General features: G+C 44.3%; 1 protein-coding gene across 2 annotated transcripts in view; it reads left to right on the top strand.

The window, feature by feature from the left end:
• fgfr2 (fibroblast growth factor receptor 2) overlaps positions 1 to 18,718 on the top strand; it is a 37,606-nt gene extending 18,888 nt beyond the window's left edge. The window contains exons 7-18 of one of the 2 annotated variants that reach the window (XM_082556988.1): positions 2,108 to 2,298; positions 3,383 to 3,527; positions 5,231 to 5,424; positions 6,910 to 7,049; positions 9,076 to 9,197; positions 10,028 to 10,138; positions 10,791 to 10,981; positions 11,625 to 11,747; positions 12,834 to 12,904; positions 15,347 to 15,484; positions 16,022 to 16,127; positions 17,518 to 18,718. In XM_082556988.1, the coding sequence (XP_082413114.1) occupies positions 2,108 to 2,298; positions 3,383 to 3,527; positions 5,231 to 5,424; positions 6,910 to 7,049; positions 9,076 to 9,197; positions 10,028 to 10,138; positions 10,791 to 10,981; positions 11,625 to 11,747; positions 12,834 to 12,904; positions 15,347 to 15,484; positions 16,022 to 16,127; positions 17,518 to 17,682 (1,697 nt within the window). In that variant the 3' untranslated portion in view covers positions 17,683 to 18,718. Of the gene's footprint in view, positions 1 to 2,107; positions 2,299 to 2,580; positions 2,720 to 3,382; positions 3,528 to 5,230; positions 5,425 to 6,909; positions 7,050 to 9,075; positions 9,198 to 10,027; positions 10,139 to 10,790; positions 10,982 to 11,624; positions 11,748 to 12,833; positions 12,905 to 15,346; positions 15,485 to 16,021; positions 16,128 to 17,517 lie in introns of both variants that reach the window. The other variant, XM_082556989.1, reaches the window with a different exon arrangement.
• The last annotated feature ends 222 nt before the right edge of the window (positions 18,719 to 18,940 follow it).

Raw genomic sequence — 18,940 nt, 5'->3', positions numbered from 1 at the left:
TGTGCCAGTGTGCCTGCACATGTGATGTGACAATAAAAAGTGATTTGATTTGATTTGATTTAAAACCAAAAGCAGCCAGTTTGCTCTGGTTCAAGCTGGGCTTTGGAGAAAGGGTTGCAAAGTGACAGCCATGGCAAGTGGAGAAATGAGGAGTTAAAAGAGATCGGGGTGGCTATGTGACATTTTGTGGGTAGCCCTGTGTCCTCCTGTGCTGTGCTGTGTTTTTCCTAAGCCCCTCCCTGACCTTCAGGTCACTGTGTGCCAAGCCACCCAGCACCCAAAGTTCATCAGACTTGAACGATGGAATGCCATCTCCTTGTTGTGACCCTGGTAACAACAACACATAAAAAATTAATGCGGGGTTTGCTTCTTCGTTTGTTTTGATACAGAGAAACCTTAACTTTGGCCTATTTTTCTGTTGCTTACTGGAATTTTTTCCAAATATGTCTTCTGCTTCCTTCCTTTAAGTTCTTGTACAAGTTCAATGGGGAAACTTCTAGACCCATAACCACGCGTTACACACTTTCCCATCCCTTGTGTTCATTTACTGGAGACTTGACCATAACTACTACCTCGTTAACTCTCACCCTAACCTTATTCTAAACTTAAACTGACCTTTCATGCTAAATCTTTATGATTTATGCTATGGGAACTTCCCAAAGCCAAATCTCCTCCATGTGACAGCATGAACAGACTTGTGTCCTCACAACATCAGATCTAAGAGTTTACACACACACACACACACACACACACACACACACACACACACACACACACACACACACACGTGATATTCCTTTTTCTAATTTAAGAAAGAAAAGCTCCACAGCCTTTTATTGTTTGCGGGTTTCTCCCAAATCATTACGTGGCCTATTTTTCTCACACCACCACATATTCTGTCATTTAGTCTAAGTAGTCAGCTATGCAGCTCTAAATGCTCCAGCCAGAATTGGCACAGCTATAATAAAGTTTCAAGTTCATTTAAAGGAAAAAAGAAAAAGGAAAAAGTCCTTTGACTTGCCAACATGTTCCTCTGCGTGTGATTGTTTCACATTTTGAAATGGTTTTAAAGTTCTTTAAAAAGAAAATTGCCTCATAAAATGCTGTTCGGTATGTTTTACAAAGAGAGCACGAAATTCAAGTCGATCACCTCTCCCTGTTTTGTAAAGATCGAGAGGGTGCGGAGGCTCGTGAAGTATGGGAGAGGAGAGAAAATGGGGGCAAATAAAGAGAGACAATAAACAAGACGTGCTCTAGGAATGTGCAGAGGGGAGGAGGGAGGAATAAGGGGTGGGATTGATCTGATCTGACAGATGTCAAAAAGGTGGAGCGTGGAGACAAATGCAGACACATGGAAGAAGTCTCTACCTCTTAGGTTCTGCACTATCCATCTGTCGATCCCTCGTCTTTCCTTCCTTTCACCCTGCTAATTATTCCCCCCCCTTTTTCCCCCTCTTTCTCTCTAATTCCCAGCCTCCACGCTCTGACCATCCCCCGTGACGAACCCCGACACGTATACATACACGGGCACAAACGTATTCACTACAGTTACCTTCAGGCTTTGTTTTGGAAAGGCGCTGCGGCGCCCCCGGCTCGGTGATGTCACTTTGTGCGTGTGTGAGAGTTTAGTGGCAGCGGGTGGTTGCTGTCAGTGTGGGGGTTGGTGGGCTCTTCATAGCGGTGGTGTTTGAAAGGGGGCATTGTTCCACAGGTCTCGCTCTGGGCAAATGTTTGCTTGTAAAAGAATGCAGATAAGTCGAGATGTGAGGGCGCTATGAAGATATTCCGCTTTCCGAGACGGGCACATAGTTTAGGTTAACCCCCAATGTGCACCTCGATTTTTAAAAGTCCTCCTCTACCTGATTTCTGTTTACTAGAGCTAGATACTCCTCTTTGTTTTGTTTGTAGCTTTCAAGAGCTTCTTAGATTTACACATCGGGATCACCATGATTATACCTGCCTGGGCTGCTCGGAAAAACCATTCACACTCACAGTGCATAAAGCACAAATCAACGTTCACATTCTTAAACATCAGATTTAACTACGAGACTCTTAAAGGGAAGTGGCAGGCATTTAGACATGTTCTAATTTTCTTCTCTCTCAACAGAGCGGTCTCCTCATCGGCCTATTCTTCAGGCCGGCCTCCCGGCCAACACCACTGTCCACGTAGGAGAGGATGCCCGTTTCGTTTGCAAGGTCTACAGTGATGCGCAACCTCACATCCAGTGGCTAAAACATATCACTCAAAACGGCAGCCGCTACGGCATAGATGGACACCCCTATGTCAGAGTGTTAAAGGTAGGTCGCCTCACGTCCCCTTTTAGATTTTATTTCTGCGTAAACAAAAATCCTTCCCTCCGTTGTGGCGTTCTGCCAGTGACTCCAGGTGAATGTCAGCAGTCATATAAGGAACTAACTCTGTTTTTCTCCTGATGAAGTGCCAGGTTTTATCCGTGGGGATTCCTGCTTTCTCCTCTCTCCTGCAGATCCATATGCAGTAGTTGTAGTCGTGATGTTTGACTAATTCTGCTCATTCATTTGATGTGCGTGTCTAAGAATGTGTGTGTATGTGGATTGCAGCGTTCAGGCATTAACAGCTCAGACGTGGAAGTGCTCACACTCACCAACGTGACAGAAGAAGATGCTGGAGAATATATCTGTAAAGCCTCCAATTATATAGGCGAGGTCAGCCAGTCGGGCTGGCTGACTGTCATCACAGGTAACCTATGAGACCTGACTCACCTACACTCCCTCCCTACCTTCCGGTGTGGTTTCATAGGCTTCGATCCTGACTTGCTGTGCTGTGGTGGTCCTGCTGGTGGTCCCTTGGTTGTCCTGGTATCACAGTCCGTTTTCCCCCTTTATGTTGCGCCCTTGTGTAATAGCTGTTCCCCCACCCCCCGTCATTACCTGGGAATGGTGAGACCATGGAAGCACTGGACGAGCCCGCACACCTAGACATCAAAATTGACACAGCTAGCATCTTTTTTCTGTGCGAGCTGTGTCAAGGTGATGCATGGTGTTGCAGTGTTCTCCATGCTCGCTCTGTGTTGTGCATGTGTCTAATGTGTGGTTTAGACTTGCCTTTTCTTAGCAGGTTCTGTGGGTGATGGGAACCTTTTGGGTATTTGTTTCTGGTGCACTTGTTCTGTTTTCCTCATGTATTTGGTGGCATATTGGGTTCCATCTGTGTCCTCTCCAGCCCCGAGTGTTCCCAACATCCTTTCCTCTAGATGGAACTGCAACGATGGATACTATCCAGCTCCTCTGATTTCTCTTTTGGTGCTGTGGGGTCTCATTTTTTTCTCTTTCTCTCTCCGTCCTTATTTCTCTCTTTGACTCTTCTACTTTCACCTTCCCTCTTTTCCTCCTCCTCTTCCAGACTGCAGGTGTTAACACCACAGATAAGGAGATAGAAGTTCTCTACTTGCCCAATGTAACATTTGAAGATGCTGGGGAGTATACGTGCTTGGCGGGTAATTCTATTGGGATCTCCTATCACACTGCTTGGTTGACGGTGCTTCCAGGTATATACACCCATGTACTGTCTTCTGTTTCTCTTTTCCCGCTCTCATTCTTCTCCAAAAATGATTGGATTGTGTCATTTCAATTATCTCTCTGGAAGGCAAATCCTCCCTCTGGAGTCTAATTCACACAACTCAAATAGCAGATTATGGCTAGGAGCCAGCGCGGCCATCATCCAAGGCAATGCACTGCAAAAAGCAGGGAGAGCTTGTATTCTATAATATGATATGGCCTGGTGAGCTGCTGAATGCTCACAGCAGATGACAGGGTGGTTTGGTGTGCTCCAGCAACAGTTCAAGTACCTGTAGACTCCAAAACGTGGGGAAGGTTTGCCTTTCTTCTGTCGCTCTTGTTTGTCTCCTGCTTCTCGGGGAAAGTCTTTGAGTGCCACAAAAATAGCATTTTTTCCCCCTTATGCCTCAAGCTGTACTTTACCCCCTTCTGGCTCTGATAATTGGAATCTTTTAAAAACTCTTATTTCTCCCTGAAATAAAGGTTGAAAGTTAAAGCTCAACACTCGCTTCACGTTGGCTTGACTTTCTCAATTATCAGAGCCAAAGCTTTCAACTTCTGCACAGTGAATGTCTTATGCTTGTGTGCGTCGTCATTTATCAACATCCTTTTTTTTTAATCCTCTATTTTTGTCCATTGCTGAATGTCCGGGCTGTAATTACACATGCCAAAGGATGAGAAACGTAAAACTCATCGACGAGTTAGTTCCAGGCTAAACGGGTGATTATTGATGCTCAAGTTCCTTTCAAAAAGTACAGTGGGCATTAAATGTGACTGAGAGTAGCTGGCTGTCGGCAGCCCTCAACAGACAGCCAGTATTAAACCATCATTAAGGCTGTAACAAGATAATAGTTTGGGTTTTGTCTGTAAACAATACCGCATAATGATCACAAGCAGGCTATTTCCTCTGGGAGTAATATGCAATATTTATTACACTCAATGAGCTCTATCTGCACGGCTGGCGCCTTTAAGGCTGTAACTCCTCTGTGTGTGAGTGTGTGTGCGCTGTGGTTTTTGGACCAGCAGATACAAAGTAGGCTGAAGAAAGGTTCCTACATGTACAGTAGCTTCACCTCCAGCTGGCTGAAAGGCAGTTTGGTTGGCTGTACTGTACAAAAGCCTTGTTTGTGGTCTGGAGGCTATGCATTATGGAACAGTCTGTTTCTATAGTGTACACACACACACTCAAATATAAACTAAGACCATTTCTGACAGGAAGTTCAGGCGATACGCAACCATATAGGACAGCGCTTTCCCTTTTGCAATCTGAAGTGAAGCGTTCATTGTTCCACCGTTTGTGGGTGTGGGTTTGTGCTCGCGTGTCTCCAACATTAGCACAGAATGCAGACAGATGCAGGCCTGGTTGGACTGGCTGAGTCAAGATTTAATTGTCTGTTTAGACTGTTAAGCCCTGTACGGAGTTTCTAGACTTTTTTTGTTTTTTAACTAGGAATGCTGGGAAAAATAGAGAGGAGAGGATATGCAACAAAATAATTTTTGTTTAGATAGTTCGTTGATGGTGATTACATTTATACATGAGTCACCTCCAGAGCATCTGTCTCTGTGTTTGTCTGTCTGATACCCGTGTTTGTCTGTGCAAATGGAGAGCACATATGTGAGCAATCCTAGAGAGTGTTCCTTTAACCTTCTTCGCCTGACCTCACCCTCGCTGCCATTTCTCTGTTTTCCTCAGCCCTTGAGAAAACTCCTGAGTCCATTTCCCCAGACTACGTGGAGATCGCAATATACTGCGCGGGCGTCTTCCTCATTGCCTGCATGGTGGGCATTGTGGTGGTGTGCCGCATGAGGAACACTGCAAAGAAGCCCGACTTTGGTGGCCAGCCAGCGGTTCACAAACTGACCAAGCAGATCCCCCTGCGCCGCCAGGTAACAGAAAGTAGATAAAGAGTTCTAAAGGCATCTTACACCTCTAGAGGAGAATAACACACATTGCATACATGCTGAAAACACAAAACATAATAACAGACAGTCTAGATGATATAGTTGGGGGTATCAAACTTATCTTACAGGCCAGTTTAATCTCCAGTGGGTTGGATATGCACAGCCAGTGCATAATAATCTATTAAATAAACTTTTAATTACTGGTTCTTTTGCAAATCGAACTATAATAATGCACTTTTTTTCCCACATTCAGTCACTTTACTGCATTACAAAGAAACACTCATGCTGCAAGTCAAGCAAATGTGTCAGCATGGCTCATTGCGTTGATCACCTTTCTTGGTGTGGTCCAGCAGGCCAGGGGTTATTTCTTTGTTAGTAAGAACGTCATAAAACTAATGAGGACTCCAACCTCTGGCTTGCATAAACTTAACCTTGCAACACACAATGCTTCTCCACTAAAATAAATAAATAAGCAGTAAAAAGTCTCCAAATTTGGGACCCTTTCTTTGCAGTTTTCACGCTTCTAGTCCAAGGGGCCAAATGGGATCGTTTTTGTCAGCTGTACCTTTGACAACCCCTGATATAGAGTAATGCTGAAAAAATAAAAGCTGCATAGCAAATAATGAGAGGTGAGGGGAAAAAACATTGTGGCACAATCTGAGCTACATAGTTTTCTCTCCTAATGAAGGTGTTGCCACAATTTAAACAAACAAACAAAAAAAACATGCTATTTTTTTTGTTTTTTTTTATGATAACCATTTCTTTTAAAAGACCAAAGTAAGGCCATGTCGTATAAAGAGCAACAGAGCTCGCAAAGACTTGAGATAAAAAAATGCAGTAATCAGTTTTGTTTCTTTCTCACATGCCTCTCAGGGCTTTCATACATGGTTGATACACTTGTAAATAACACAAAGATTACAACTGATGTGGTATCTTAAAGAATCTACTTCCAGATCTCATTTAGGTGGCGTGCATTTTTGTACAAGTTAGCACTGCTGCCTGAAACTGCAGCCACAGTTTTTCTTTTTTTCACCCTGTGTATGAGCCACAGTTTTCCCTCAAAGGAAAACCAAAAGGTACAAAAAGTGTTGGATTACATTCTGCAGAGAGACTGATTCCTGTGTCAAGGTAAGGTTAGGCTGGAGGGAGGAGAGATGAGCCCTGGAGACGGTGGCGAAGCTGAGCATTTAACACATATTTATCAAAATTACTGTTGCTGCTCAATTAATCATCATTGAAATGTAATCTCCGGCTCTGGGAACGACTTTATCGTAATACCAAAGCCTTAAATGTGGAATTCCCAAATATACTACTTGTGCTGACGCGCCAGAGTTCCCAGCAATGTTGTTATTTTGTAAATAAAGTAGTCAGTCGTACATGCCTCAATTACTCCTCTAGTGATGCCTCGGAGCTCTAACTGATCTGTGAATCCAGACCGCGGTGATCAGCCAATCCCCTTTCATCCTGCAGGTCTCAGCAGACTCGAGTTCTTCCATGAACTCTAGCACGCCTCTGGTGCGCATCACGACACGGCGGAGCTCTGCACACGATGAGCCAATCCCAGAGTACGACCTTCCTGAGGATCCGCGGTGGGAGTTTTCTAGAGACAGGTGAGAAATATTCTTCCTTTTCCTGTCACAGACATTATCCTTCCTACTTACTGGTGTTTTTGTACCCTGAAGAAAGGAAAACCATAACTGATTATTTTTTCCCTCAGAAAAGAATTTGAGATTAGGCTCGTGTCACGCAAATAAGAACTCCCTGTTCTTATTTGCATGTCTCACCACTTTACAAAATGCCAAATAGACAATTATGTAAATCAAATTCAGCTCCTGCATAAACCAAAAAACACCTGAAAATGCTGATCTGCTACCCAGTCCTGCTTTCTTTTGAAAGGGGGTATTCAGAAAAACACTAAGGATTCAGAGCCTGTGTGCAGTAATTGTTTGATGGTATGCATAATACTTTTTTGGGGCCGTCTTTGAGCCTCTATCTGATTTGATCTCACCTGCTAAATGATCAGATTAATCATTTTTATAGGTGAAGAGTGCAGACTTTAATGACTAACTGTTAAAGCACAGTTGTGGTAACTGAGATAAAGGGCTGCTGGCTCATCTGTTGGTGCTTTAGTAAAATGACCTGAACTTGGCACGCTGCACACCGCCTCATCATTACAACGACTGCTACGTCACACTCTCGCTCACCCGTAGTGACACACACACATGCTTCTGTTGGGAAGGAGCGAAGATGTGCTAATTAGTGGTTAGCATTCACAGCTTTCATCTGCATGTTTGGGCTAGGAGTGTTTGCTCGGTTTCATACCAGAGGAATTAGCACCGCTGAGGTTTCGGTTAGTCACAGTAACTACAGCCAGTGATAAGCTTTAGGGTGGATTTAAAAGGACAGCAAAGGTTAGAGCAGTTTAAAGCTGTCTTGAGGCCTTGCGTTTTGAAATGAAAAATGAAAATCCAAAGCTGTTAGTCTGAAAGGAGGCCTGTCTTTTGTTAAAATGAGTTGTTAAAAAAACAGAACTTGGATCATAAATAAAATTTTTTAGCACCAGTCATCAGTGGGGGAAAAACATTTCTGATATCATATTAGACTTTGTGAGTGTGTGCTGCTGAATGGCATTCTGCTGAGGTTTGCTTTTTTTAACACTTAGACCCCCTTTAGATGAAGCAACCATAGTTGTTTTGTCTGGGTTGAATAAATGCATGCCTCTGTTTGAGTCTTTATTCCTTGCTTGCCATCCTACCGCCCGAGGGATCACGTTGGGCTTGCAGAAGGCTTAGGAATGCTAACGTTTGCAGTTTGTGTGCAGGAAAAATAACATTGATTATGTGTGGCTGGAAAGACAGACTGGTTGTCATTGAGTGTGGACAGACAGAGGATTGTGTTACTACATAAGGGCCACAGGCTTTTTTCATGTCCCAGTTTGAATATTTACATAGCCTGTACACTGAGCCTTAAGGTAAGGGCCTCTACTGTCAATCAAATAACAGACAGGAGGCTACACTACCAGCTCAGTGGTCTGATTGGTGCTGCAGCTCTGATGCAAAGTTATGAAAGAGCCTGTGTAAGAATTTCTCCCCCTGATTGATAAATCAGTGTAATAGAGTTTGGACGTTAAATTTAACACCAGATTTTGAAACATGCACCTGTAAGGCAAACTAAAGGAAGAATTCCATCCTTCTGAGGCCAATGTTTTAAGGCTAAAGTAGGCTCTGTGTAATGACTTGAGAAGAGTGTATATTGAAACATGCCAAGAGAGGGTAAACAGTTTAGAAATTAGTGCTCTCCCTGACTTTATCAGACGATTATCGTAGCCACGTCTGCCTTCCTACCTACTGCCCTGGCAGAGGCTGCGGTCGCTGTGCCAATAAAACACTCACACAGACACAATCTGATTTAAACGTAGCAGTCTAGAGAAAAAAAACCCAAAACCGATAGGGTGAGGTTGACAAGCTGGTTCTGTGCCAGGTTTCATTAACCCTCTCTCCCACACTCTAACCTGTTTACTGCAGCACTGTGGGTGAGTCAGTGCACACAAATCAGCCTCATGCATTTGTCTCCCTTTCTGCAGCTAATCAGCTTCCTGTCTATTTTTCCTTCTTGCTTCTCCTTCTGTGGCTGCAGGTTGACCCTGGGCAAACCCCTTGGTGAGGGTTGTTTTGGCCAAGTCGTAATGGCAGAGGCCCTGGGCATCGATAAGGACAAACCCAAGGAGGCTGTAACTGTTGCAGTCAAGATGCTGAAAGGTAAGTGAGTCTCAGTAGCGTTGTGTGTCAGACCGCGGGGATAAGATGTACACTTACTTCATTGTGTCTTCTGAGCAAGGTGAGAACATTTTACAGGTGATTTATGTTCCAGTGAGGGTTCACTAAAGGTGCGTGGTGGAGCCTGGGGCTGTCGTTATTATTCCTTATTGGTGGTTGCTGAGTGACAGCTAGAGGGATGCAGGTTGGGAAGGTAAGGGTTAGGGTGCGGTTACATACCTGACCCCAGAGCAGCAGCTGGCTGGAGCTCAGTCAGCACCCACACAAAGAAGTAAGTCACACTAGCAGCACTGCTGAGATTAATGAAAACAGGAGGAGGGGGCACTGGGTTGGTTTGAGGTTGCGGGGTACGGTGAGATCAGACATGGCAGCAGGCTATTGAGCCGACCTCGACAGTATACGTCTGCTTTTTTAAAACGACTCCAGATACGGTAATGGTGCAGTGGAATGCAGGCAATGCCAGTCTGGCTATTGGGATATCTCCACTTGCTCAATCAGTTCCATGACAAAAGGAGCCTGTGCAGCAGATAATGAATCCAGATTGAACGTCTTTAATTCCTTCTCCTCCCTTGCCCTGGTGCTGAAAGGATGCCTCTGTAGTCATTGTGGGGAGCTTCCCTCGCTGCTGTAACTCGAGCCGACATTGTCTGTCATCCGCACTTAATCAGACGCACCTAAAAAACAGGGTGCTGTCTAAAGGGACAGCTCCTTAGTCCTGAGCCAAAGGGTTAAAGGGGCGTTTGGAACATGGGGTGTGTGTTTTTCAGACCTTCTCTTGGCAACCTTTAATATGTGACTTCTTCTGCTGTTAGATGACGCCACCGAGAAAGACCTGTCTGACCTGGTGTCAGAGATGGAGATGATGAAGATGATCGGCAAACATAAGAACATCATTAACCTTTTGGGGGCCTGTACACAAGATGGTGAGTGCATTGATTGTGAGAATCAGTGTGCATGCATATGCAGATGAGTTTGCTGATTTTCTGTACAATGCCATAAAGGTTTGCCACAGGACCCTTTAGTGTCCTTAAGCACACTTGTTGAGTCCCCATGAAAACAATACTAAAAACCCACTGGCTTACTCTGCTTAGTTAGTCTCAGGGGACAATGTTAAAGTCTTTGAGGTTTCCAGTATAGCTGTCACTAAAAAAGATGATAAAAAGCTACATTGTCATCACATGATAGTCAGTGGTTTGCTCTTCAGTGAGCGTAGTCTCTTTCTGTGCACACGGGCTGTTCAGCTGCATGCAAAGCAACAGGAATCGTCTATTCATATGCAGATTTGTGTTTGGAGCAATTACTGTGAAAAGGAAAAGAAGAAAAAGAATTGGCTATTCTGAGTTTTGGAAATGCACATAACTGTTGAAATGCAGCTCTGCACAGACTGGCTGCTTTAATGCCGTTTCTCACACAGCCCTTCTCAACTGTTTTTGAGCAGAAATTTCCATGAAGCAAGCGCTGGTTTTATGATCTGAATGTTCTGTTTTTCATTAAAATTCACTCTGAATTTTGTCACTTTGTTTCAAAGGGAATAATTCAAGTTCAAACACTTGTTTGGCTCCGTCTCTTGTGCAGGCCCCCTCTATGTCATAGTCGAGTACGCCTCCAAAGGTAACCTCAGGGAGTACCTCCGAGCCCGCCGGCCACCCGGCATGGAATACTCCTACGACATCGCCCGTGTCTCAGACGAACAGCTCACGTTCAAAGATCTGGTCTCCTGCACTTATCAGGTGGCGCGGGGCATGGAGTACCTAGCATCGCAGAAGGTAAGGAGAGGACACGCACAGACACAGACAATGCCCTGTTCTCATATCGATCGCACGCTTGCTGGTTGCCAAAACAGATCTCGGTGCCAGCACACAGAGGGTTTGATGTGCTGTATCCACAAAGGTTTTACGTAGAAGCTTGTATGTGCTTCACTGTGGGAATACTGTCTCCTAAAAACACAACTCTTACCCCGCCTCTCTGCCCAAATCCCTACATTGTCTCTCATTCCACTACAAAAGCCCCTCTGTGTAGAAGAATTAAGTTTTCACAATAGGGGTGCAGCCATGTTGGCCGAAAGCAGCATTACGCTCCCTCTAACTGTTGGAATGTGACAGAGCACGCTGCCTCACACGCACGCACACGCTAAAGTGCATATGTACAACCATACATGTGTCAAGGTATGCGAGGAATCTTTACTGATCCAGGCTTGTTGAAGACTGTGTAGTCGATGTGGCGTCGTGTTATTCAGTCCAGCACTCCCTTTGTGCAGGAGATTTCTGGATGATTTCATGCACCACAGACACTTTAACACCATCCCAAATAAAGCATGCACCTGTTTCCAAGTTGATTTATTTACAGAATGAGGTAATTGTCTTATTCTCATCTTCTCCCTCCCCCCTCTTTTCTCAATCCACATCTCAGTGTATACACAGAGACCTGGCAGCGAGGAACGTCCTGGTCACAGAGAGCAACATCATGAAGATCGCCGACTTCGGCCTGGCCAGGGATGTCCACAACATCGACTACTATAAAAAGACGACCAATGTAAGTACTCTGCGTGTCAGCGGATGCTTTTTGGAGAGCTTCAGCGGGGGATGAGTTCACCCTCCTCTCCTTTTGCTCCAGTTCCTTCCCTTCCCTCATCTTTCTGTTTCACTCCGTTTCCTCCGCTGGTGTCTTGGCAAAAGCTGCAGGTTCCCAGGCGGCCTGTGAATCTAGTGCTTCTGGAGATTCTGCCTGTTTACCCCTCAGTCTCTTGTTCTTTTGGTTTCATCGACACTTATACAATTAGCCCAGAAAAGAGACCGAGCGAGAGGGGAGGGAGCAGCAGCTTAGCCGTAATTGACATCTCCATAGCGGCCCAGTGGTGTCTTTCTTTCCCACCGCAGAACGTTGTTGCCTGCGCATCCTCATTTCATATGCATGATTGCCTTTTCATCGCATGCACAATCACGCTGAGAACTAGCTGACAACAACAACAATATTCGATGATGCTGACGGTGACGAAGATTAGGGCAAGCAAATGCGACAATGATTGAAACGGGACCAATAAAGACAGAGGCATCATTGTAGTGCTGCATTTTTTTAATATTTCTGTTAATCTTCATTGGTCTGACAGGAATGGGACACTTTACATCAGCCTTTTATTGAATTGCTTCATAATTCTTTATGGAATGAATGAAAACTACAGCAAATTCAGATTTTGTGTATTTAACTTGCTGCCCACCACAGCATCTGTAACTAAAGAATACCTATTTAGTGTCTGAATGATAATATATACTCACCAAGGTCGCCTTGTCAGCTACGCTTAGCTTCCCGGCAAGTGTTTCAATGCTACAGTGATAGACTCTTCTTTATCCGTGACCCTGTTTATCAGCTCTATTGCCCTAACAATGTAAACGTTCCTCAGGGAAATCCATTCTCCCCTAGACAGTCGCTCCTCTAGTGCCTTATTCCCTTGACTACTTCCACATATCAGCTTTTCCAGGAGTAATGAGATCTCCTGGTCATGAGGGATTTGAATTTCTTGCTGATGAAGCAAGAAATTTAGAGCTCGGCAGTCTTTTAAGGGGTACATTTTATTTGACCTCTCACCTGAGTGTGTGTGTGTGTATGTGTGTCCGTCCTCAGGGTCGTCTCCCGGTGAAGTGGATGGCTCCAGAGGCACTCTTCGACCGGGTCTACACACACCAGAGTGATGTGTAAGTATATAACAAAGTGTTTCTGTGTCCCACCACTGTAAATAATCCAAAATCCATTTACTCACATCAGTGGTACATTAAGCTTTATCATAAAGTAAAAGATGCTGTCACAGCTAGTTTCTATAGCCTGCAGTCAGAGTGATTGTTTTTCATGGGGTACAGGAACAGAGGGTAGGTGATGGTTTGGGGTTTTTTTGGGGTTTTTTTTGGTGCAGTGTTGGTGAGTGTTAGGTTGAGGGGGATGACTGGCTGTAGGGGGCCAGTAGTGGCCAGTCTGTGGCAAAAGTGAGGATTTCACGCTAGACTTGGAGCCAATGCCGTGTTACTAATCTGGCCGGCTTCAAAGGGCCTAGAAGGAACCCGGAGCCCACCAGCACCTCCTCTTTTCCCCCTCTGATTCACCCCTGCTCCTCCGGCCCTGCTCGGAAGTTTCCCATCTTGTTTGGGCCCCCCATGCACCTCTAAACGCAACAATGCTGCAGCCTCCCTGTGCAGGCCTCATCCTCCCTGCATCCAGCCTCTTTTAACTCCCTGCCATCCCCTCTTCACTCTCCTCTCCTTATTCAGCAACACTTTGAACATGTGGATCATCATTTTGGAGCAGTTCCACGATCAAAATACCCCCCCCCCCCCCCCCTTTTCCCCTACTCTTCTTATTTTCATTCATCTGGTATGTGAATTGCTGACCCGTCTCTGTCTCTCTTTCTTTTTAAGATCAAGAGTACTCATTCTAAAAACAGAACAAAGGGAGCGCGTCCCTCTCTTTTTGGTGTTTGAGTCTTATGTGTTCTGACAGCATTCTTTGAAGCTTCTGCTCCAGACACTGGCGGCAGAAAGTGTATGTGGCAATTAGATAAATGCCTTGCATGCTGACCCCTGGGAAGGGAGGCTTTATGTGTGTGTGTGTGTGTGTGTGTGTGTGTGTGTTTCAGTCATACAGCAGTAGCACACTAAATATAGCACTTATCCGTCTAAGCCCTTTGATAGAGAATTTCTTTCCTGTCCGTGCCTCTGTGTATTGTTTGTGCACATAAGGATGTGTAAGTACACATGATGCCCTTCGTGTTCCACAGCAGCAATCAATAACCCTAGGAAGTACAAGGGGGAGGAGCTGAATGGGGGGTGGGGTGCAGTCATGAAGTGGCCACTGTAGTTCTGCTTATTAGCTCACCGCTAATTACGATTCATCACTCACTTTTAGTAATTGGCTTTTTCTCAGAGGTGCAGTTGGAGCGGCGCTTACGCTGGTCGCCAGAATGACAAGCGATCCATACGTGACATCAGATTAAATGAATACATGAATTCCAATTGAACTCGTGTGCTGTTGTTTTGACTTTACAGTCCAGCTGTCAGGGCCTCGAGTATTCATATTTGCATACGAATCGCATATTCATTTATTCTCTGGTTTTTGTGCTGCATTCTGTCATCAGAAATTTCAACAATAGAGAACAAAAAAACCCAACTGAATGTTTATTGACTGGTTGTTTTTTAAGTATAGATTCTGCATCTAGTTGGCTGGAGTACATACAGATCCACCTGGCCGCATTCCAGGTCAGGTAAATTGACCCCAAGCGTGTTGCTTTGTTTGGTACGTCATGGCTGACTGCAAGTAGACACAAACTTGTTCTCCCCAACAAGCGCTGAGCGATGGTTACAATCTCAGAAAGGAGAAATGAGTGTGTCAACAAGTGCAGTGATAGAGCAGAGAAGAAACCTGGCTGGCTGGTTGTGTAAACAGATGGAAGATCCTGATAAATGCCCAACCTGCCTCTGTGCATACTTGCCTAGTTAGACCACTAACACAGATTGTGGTTGCCTGAATGCATGTGCACACACTGCGTTTTGTCAAATGTGTCTGCACGTTACAATAGCTGCAGCCATTGGGTGAACATGAATCAAGCGTGCTGTCATTGCTCGAATGATTCATTTGAAACGCTCGGTACGCGATGATGACGTCAGCAGCATGAAAGCCGATGATGTTAAACAACCGGATGCTGCAATGAGGAAGTAGTTAAAAATTAATAGTCACCAGCCATCTCTGGAGTTCTTTTGTCTTTTCTGGCTCTTTTGTCAATAGTGGGTGGTCCAGCGTTTGTTTTGGTGTGGTGCGATCAGACAATGCGAGTCTGTGCAACTGGCCAGCCGGGAACAAAAGCCATCATTGAGATCGGGGCCAGAGTAGCACTGGCAGTGCGTTTGAACCACGAGTCATTGGACAACAGAAAGAGGGCATTGACACCACGGCTGTCACACTGTTGTAATTTTCTAACCCATAGCCAAGTAAATGTTATGTATGTAAATGATTAGAAGCTTAAGGACATTTGTACTGGTTTGCAAATTCTAGAGCACTATTTACACAGATATATATTTCCTGCTCTAGTCATTCTTAAACACCCTGGTTAACATGTTAATGTGTATATATGTTCATTCTTGTGTTGCCAGCTGGTCATTTGGGGTGCTGATGTGGGAGATCTTCACCCTAGGGGGCTCACCCTACCCTGGCATCCCCGTTGAGGAGCTCTTCAAGTTGCTTAAAGAGGGCCATCGCATGGACAAGCCCGGAAACTGCACCAACGAGCTGTAAGTTTAGCTTTTTTTTTTTCTGCGAAAAGCACATATTCTCTAACTGAGCTGCTACCAAAATACACATCACGTCGTGCATCGAGACTGAATGCCAGCCCAGTCTCCCATCAGATCCATGACTACGCGGCTCTGTGTCCACTCAGTCGGGCTTCTGCACAGCTGTGCCTGTCTGCTATCAGTGTCCTCATTCACAATGAGACCTCTGCAGTCAGCAGACAATGGCACAGTTTCTGCGGCGGTGCCACAGCGAGAGGGCTGATGGGGGAATAGCAGAGGCGGATAAACAGAGAGTACACATTATAATATTAAAATAAATCCAAAACACTGAGAGACATGTTTCTAATCAACAGCAGGGCTTCACAATGTGGGGAAAAAAAAAAAGTCAGAGTCTGCAGTTTTTGTTTTTTTTTTCTTTGATAATGGAGAAATCTGAGTGAGCAGCTTACTGTATACTTCCCTAAACAATTTGCGGTCCTTCCCTTCATCCCCAGAGTTTTTCTTTTAATAAATTGACCATAATTATCTCTTTTTCAGGTACATGATGATGAAAGATTGCTGGCATGCCATCTCATCCCAGAGACCCACCTTCAAGCAGCTAGTAGAGGATCTGGATCGCATCCTAACCCTGAGCACCAATGAGGTGAGCGCAGGCTTGTCTTCTTGATTTCTGGGTGGTCAGAATTCACACTACATAAACCTTGCTGGCAAATGGGAGTTGAGCATTCCATAGCAATAAAATAATAATGATACAAAAGCTTCTCCATCCAAACCAAATTACGCTCTTGCCAATGCATGCATGTGTCAGAAAAATGTTGCATAAGGATTTTTGTGCATTAGCCGTGACATTATTGAAATAAGGCCTAAATAGTGACTGAAAAAAAGGGGCCAGATGATTTGATCCAGGCCTAACATAGTTGCTACGGCCAAGTAAAGTTGCCCAATCATCAAATCCATACTTTGCTCCTTATGACGGCCCACTATTTTTTCCATTCCCCTTCCTGTCTCGTGTGATATCCGAGTGCCGACCTGAAAAGAGGCCGTCGATGGAAAGCTGTCAGGACTCGTCTTCTCTGGAGCTCGAGCTTCAGGAATTTATGCCAGCAAAGCCCCACTTTGAGTTTGAACTTTTGAAATGTAATAAAGCGTCTTTTTCTTGCTTTTTTTCCCCCCCTCTCCATCCTTTCCCTTTTACCCCAAACCGCTGGCAGATGTGGAGATCTTTAGTAATATGAGCCTTTTCGTGTTGAGCTGGGAAAATGGAAGCCAGTGCTCATTTTCTACAAAACCCCAAGAACTCTTCCTCCTCACAACTTGTCCCAATAACAGCCATGAAAGACTGGGAGGAAAAAAAAGGGGGGGAAGAAGGCTGCCTCGGCCGACAGAAAAGACCAAAACAACTTCCCAATGCTGGCTAAAGTCAAAAATTAATAACAGCTTTCCATCTTATTTCGTTTTCATTTAGCTGTGCTCTGCCAGTTTCTTTATTTTTCTTTCCCAACAATCTTGTAGTACTTATGTCTGGCGCTTCAGTGTCAGATATCAGATCTGTTTGGAGTGAAGTGAGATTGAGGTTTATGCCACATCCCTACCCAAGTTTCCTTCTCTAAATGTATCCTCTTGTCCCCAAATCCTATCCATCTCAAACCACTCTGTGGTGGACGAAAAATGCGTCCAGGTCGGCCCTGCTAGCTTCAAGCTCAGTCAGCAGTCCAACGTTCACTTTATTACCTATTATTCCTGCAAATATTTTCATACAGTATCCAGTTTAAGATTGCATTTTTTCTGTTTCATTTCATAAGTCCTCCCAGAGTTTGGATAAATACCATAATAAAGGTGATACTCTTCTACTCCACTGCTCTCCCAATGCTCTGGAAAGTCCCTAATCCCGTCGACTGGATTTCAGCACGAAATTTGCGTTCTTGTGTTTGTTCTAGATCTTCTTCCTCTTACGTCTTCGAAACGTTCCTTCCCTTTGTTCTGCATGTAAGCGATCTCACCCAACCCTCCCTTTCCTCTCTCTGTGTCTGCAGGAGTATCTGGACCTGTGCGCCCCAACAGAGCAGTATTCCCCCAGCTTCCCCGACACTCGGAGCTCCTGCTCCTCCGGCGACGACTCCGTGTTTTCCCACGACCCATTACCGGACGAGCCCTGCCTCCCCAAGTACCAGCACATCAACGGGAATGTCAAAACATGAGCCCTCATCCACCCTCGTCCACCTAGTTTGACCTACCCTAATCCTACCTGTCGGAGTCTTAAAACACGCTCCAAATTTCCTCCACCCGCCCTCCCCATCACCTCCTGTGGCTCCCGGTGGACTAATGGGCCCAGACAGGACTGGGTGGTGGCAGCGCTGCTGTCACACTCTCATACTGCCATACGCTCACACTTTATATATAAATATAGGACATGCTCACATGAGGTCTTAAAGGAGAGGATAGGGACCTTAAAGAAGCCTTTTTGTACTGACTGAATGAAGTGATGTTCCCAAGGGACTCTTCTCCTCTTCCTCTCTTGATATAAACAGAGATTTTTCATTTTGGTTCTCATGTTTATACCCAGAGTGTTTTGTTTTTTTTCTCCTTTTTTGCAATCAACAATGTTTGGTGGTCCAATTCCAGTGGCTGGCATCCCAAGACTGTTGTGTACTCCTGGAAGAATGTATGGGTTCATGTGAACTTGTGGAAAAAACAAGGGACCAGAAGAGGACGGCAAATAGGAAATGGACTAAGAGACAGAGCTGCGACTAACAAAACAGAAGAATAGGTGGAGAGCAAATATTAAAAAAAAGCAAAACTTCTGTTTATTTTGTAATATTAATGCATTTCTTTTTCAGTTTTATTGATAAACCTTCCCAACTATCCTGGAGGAAAAAATACACAGTATAATGTATAGTGCTGGGTATATTTGTAAATATATTCAAATATGTATAAAAATATATTATATATTTACAATGAATTATTTTTTGTATGGACTTGGATATAACCCCCACCCTCACCCCGACCGCCCCCTATATGAGTTGAAAGCAGGTGTGCTAACAGGTTATGTGTTCTATGTTTCTCGCCACACACACGCACACACGAATACACACTTTAATACACACAAACACCTGTCTCACACTCACCCAGTAACACAGTCGAGTATTGGCTTTCAGGGACCGAGGTACCATGTTAATTTATTGACTTTTTTTTTTTTTTTTTTTTTTTTAATGAATCAAAAAATATAAAAAATAATATGGAAGAAATTATGACATTAATGATGCTGATAATACATAAATAATCCATTAAAAATGTATGGTAATTTAAAATGATCTTTCAACAGTAACAGGAAAACTATTTTTAGTGGGTTTGAAAGATCCAGGTTTTGTAAGTTTTATATATGAATGTGAATATTAAGTTAAATTTTTCGAAAAACTGTACATTTTATAGTCAGCTAATCCCTTTCTTATGTAGATC

The sequence above is a fragment of the Aulonocara stuartgranti genome, assembly GCF_965226115.1.
Source record: "Aulonocara stuartgranti genome assembly, chromosome: 13".
In the NCBI taxonomy this organism is placed as follows: Eukaryota; Metazoa; Chordata; class Actinopteri; order Cichliformes; family Cichlidae; genus Aulonocara; species Aulonocara stuartgranti.
The sequence above is the reverse complement of the archived record's forward strand: the minus strand, read 5'-3'. Positions and strand labels throughout refer to the sequence as shown.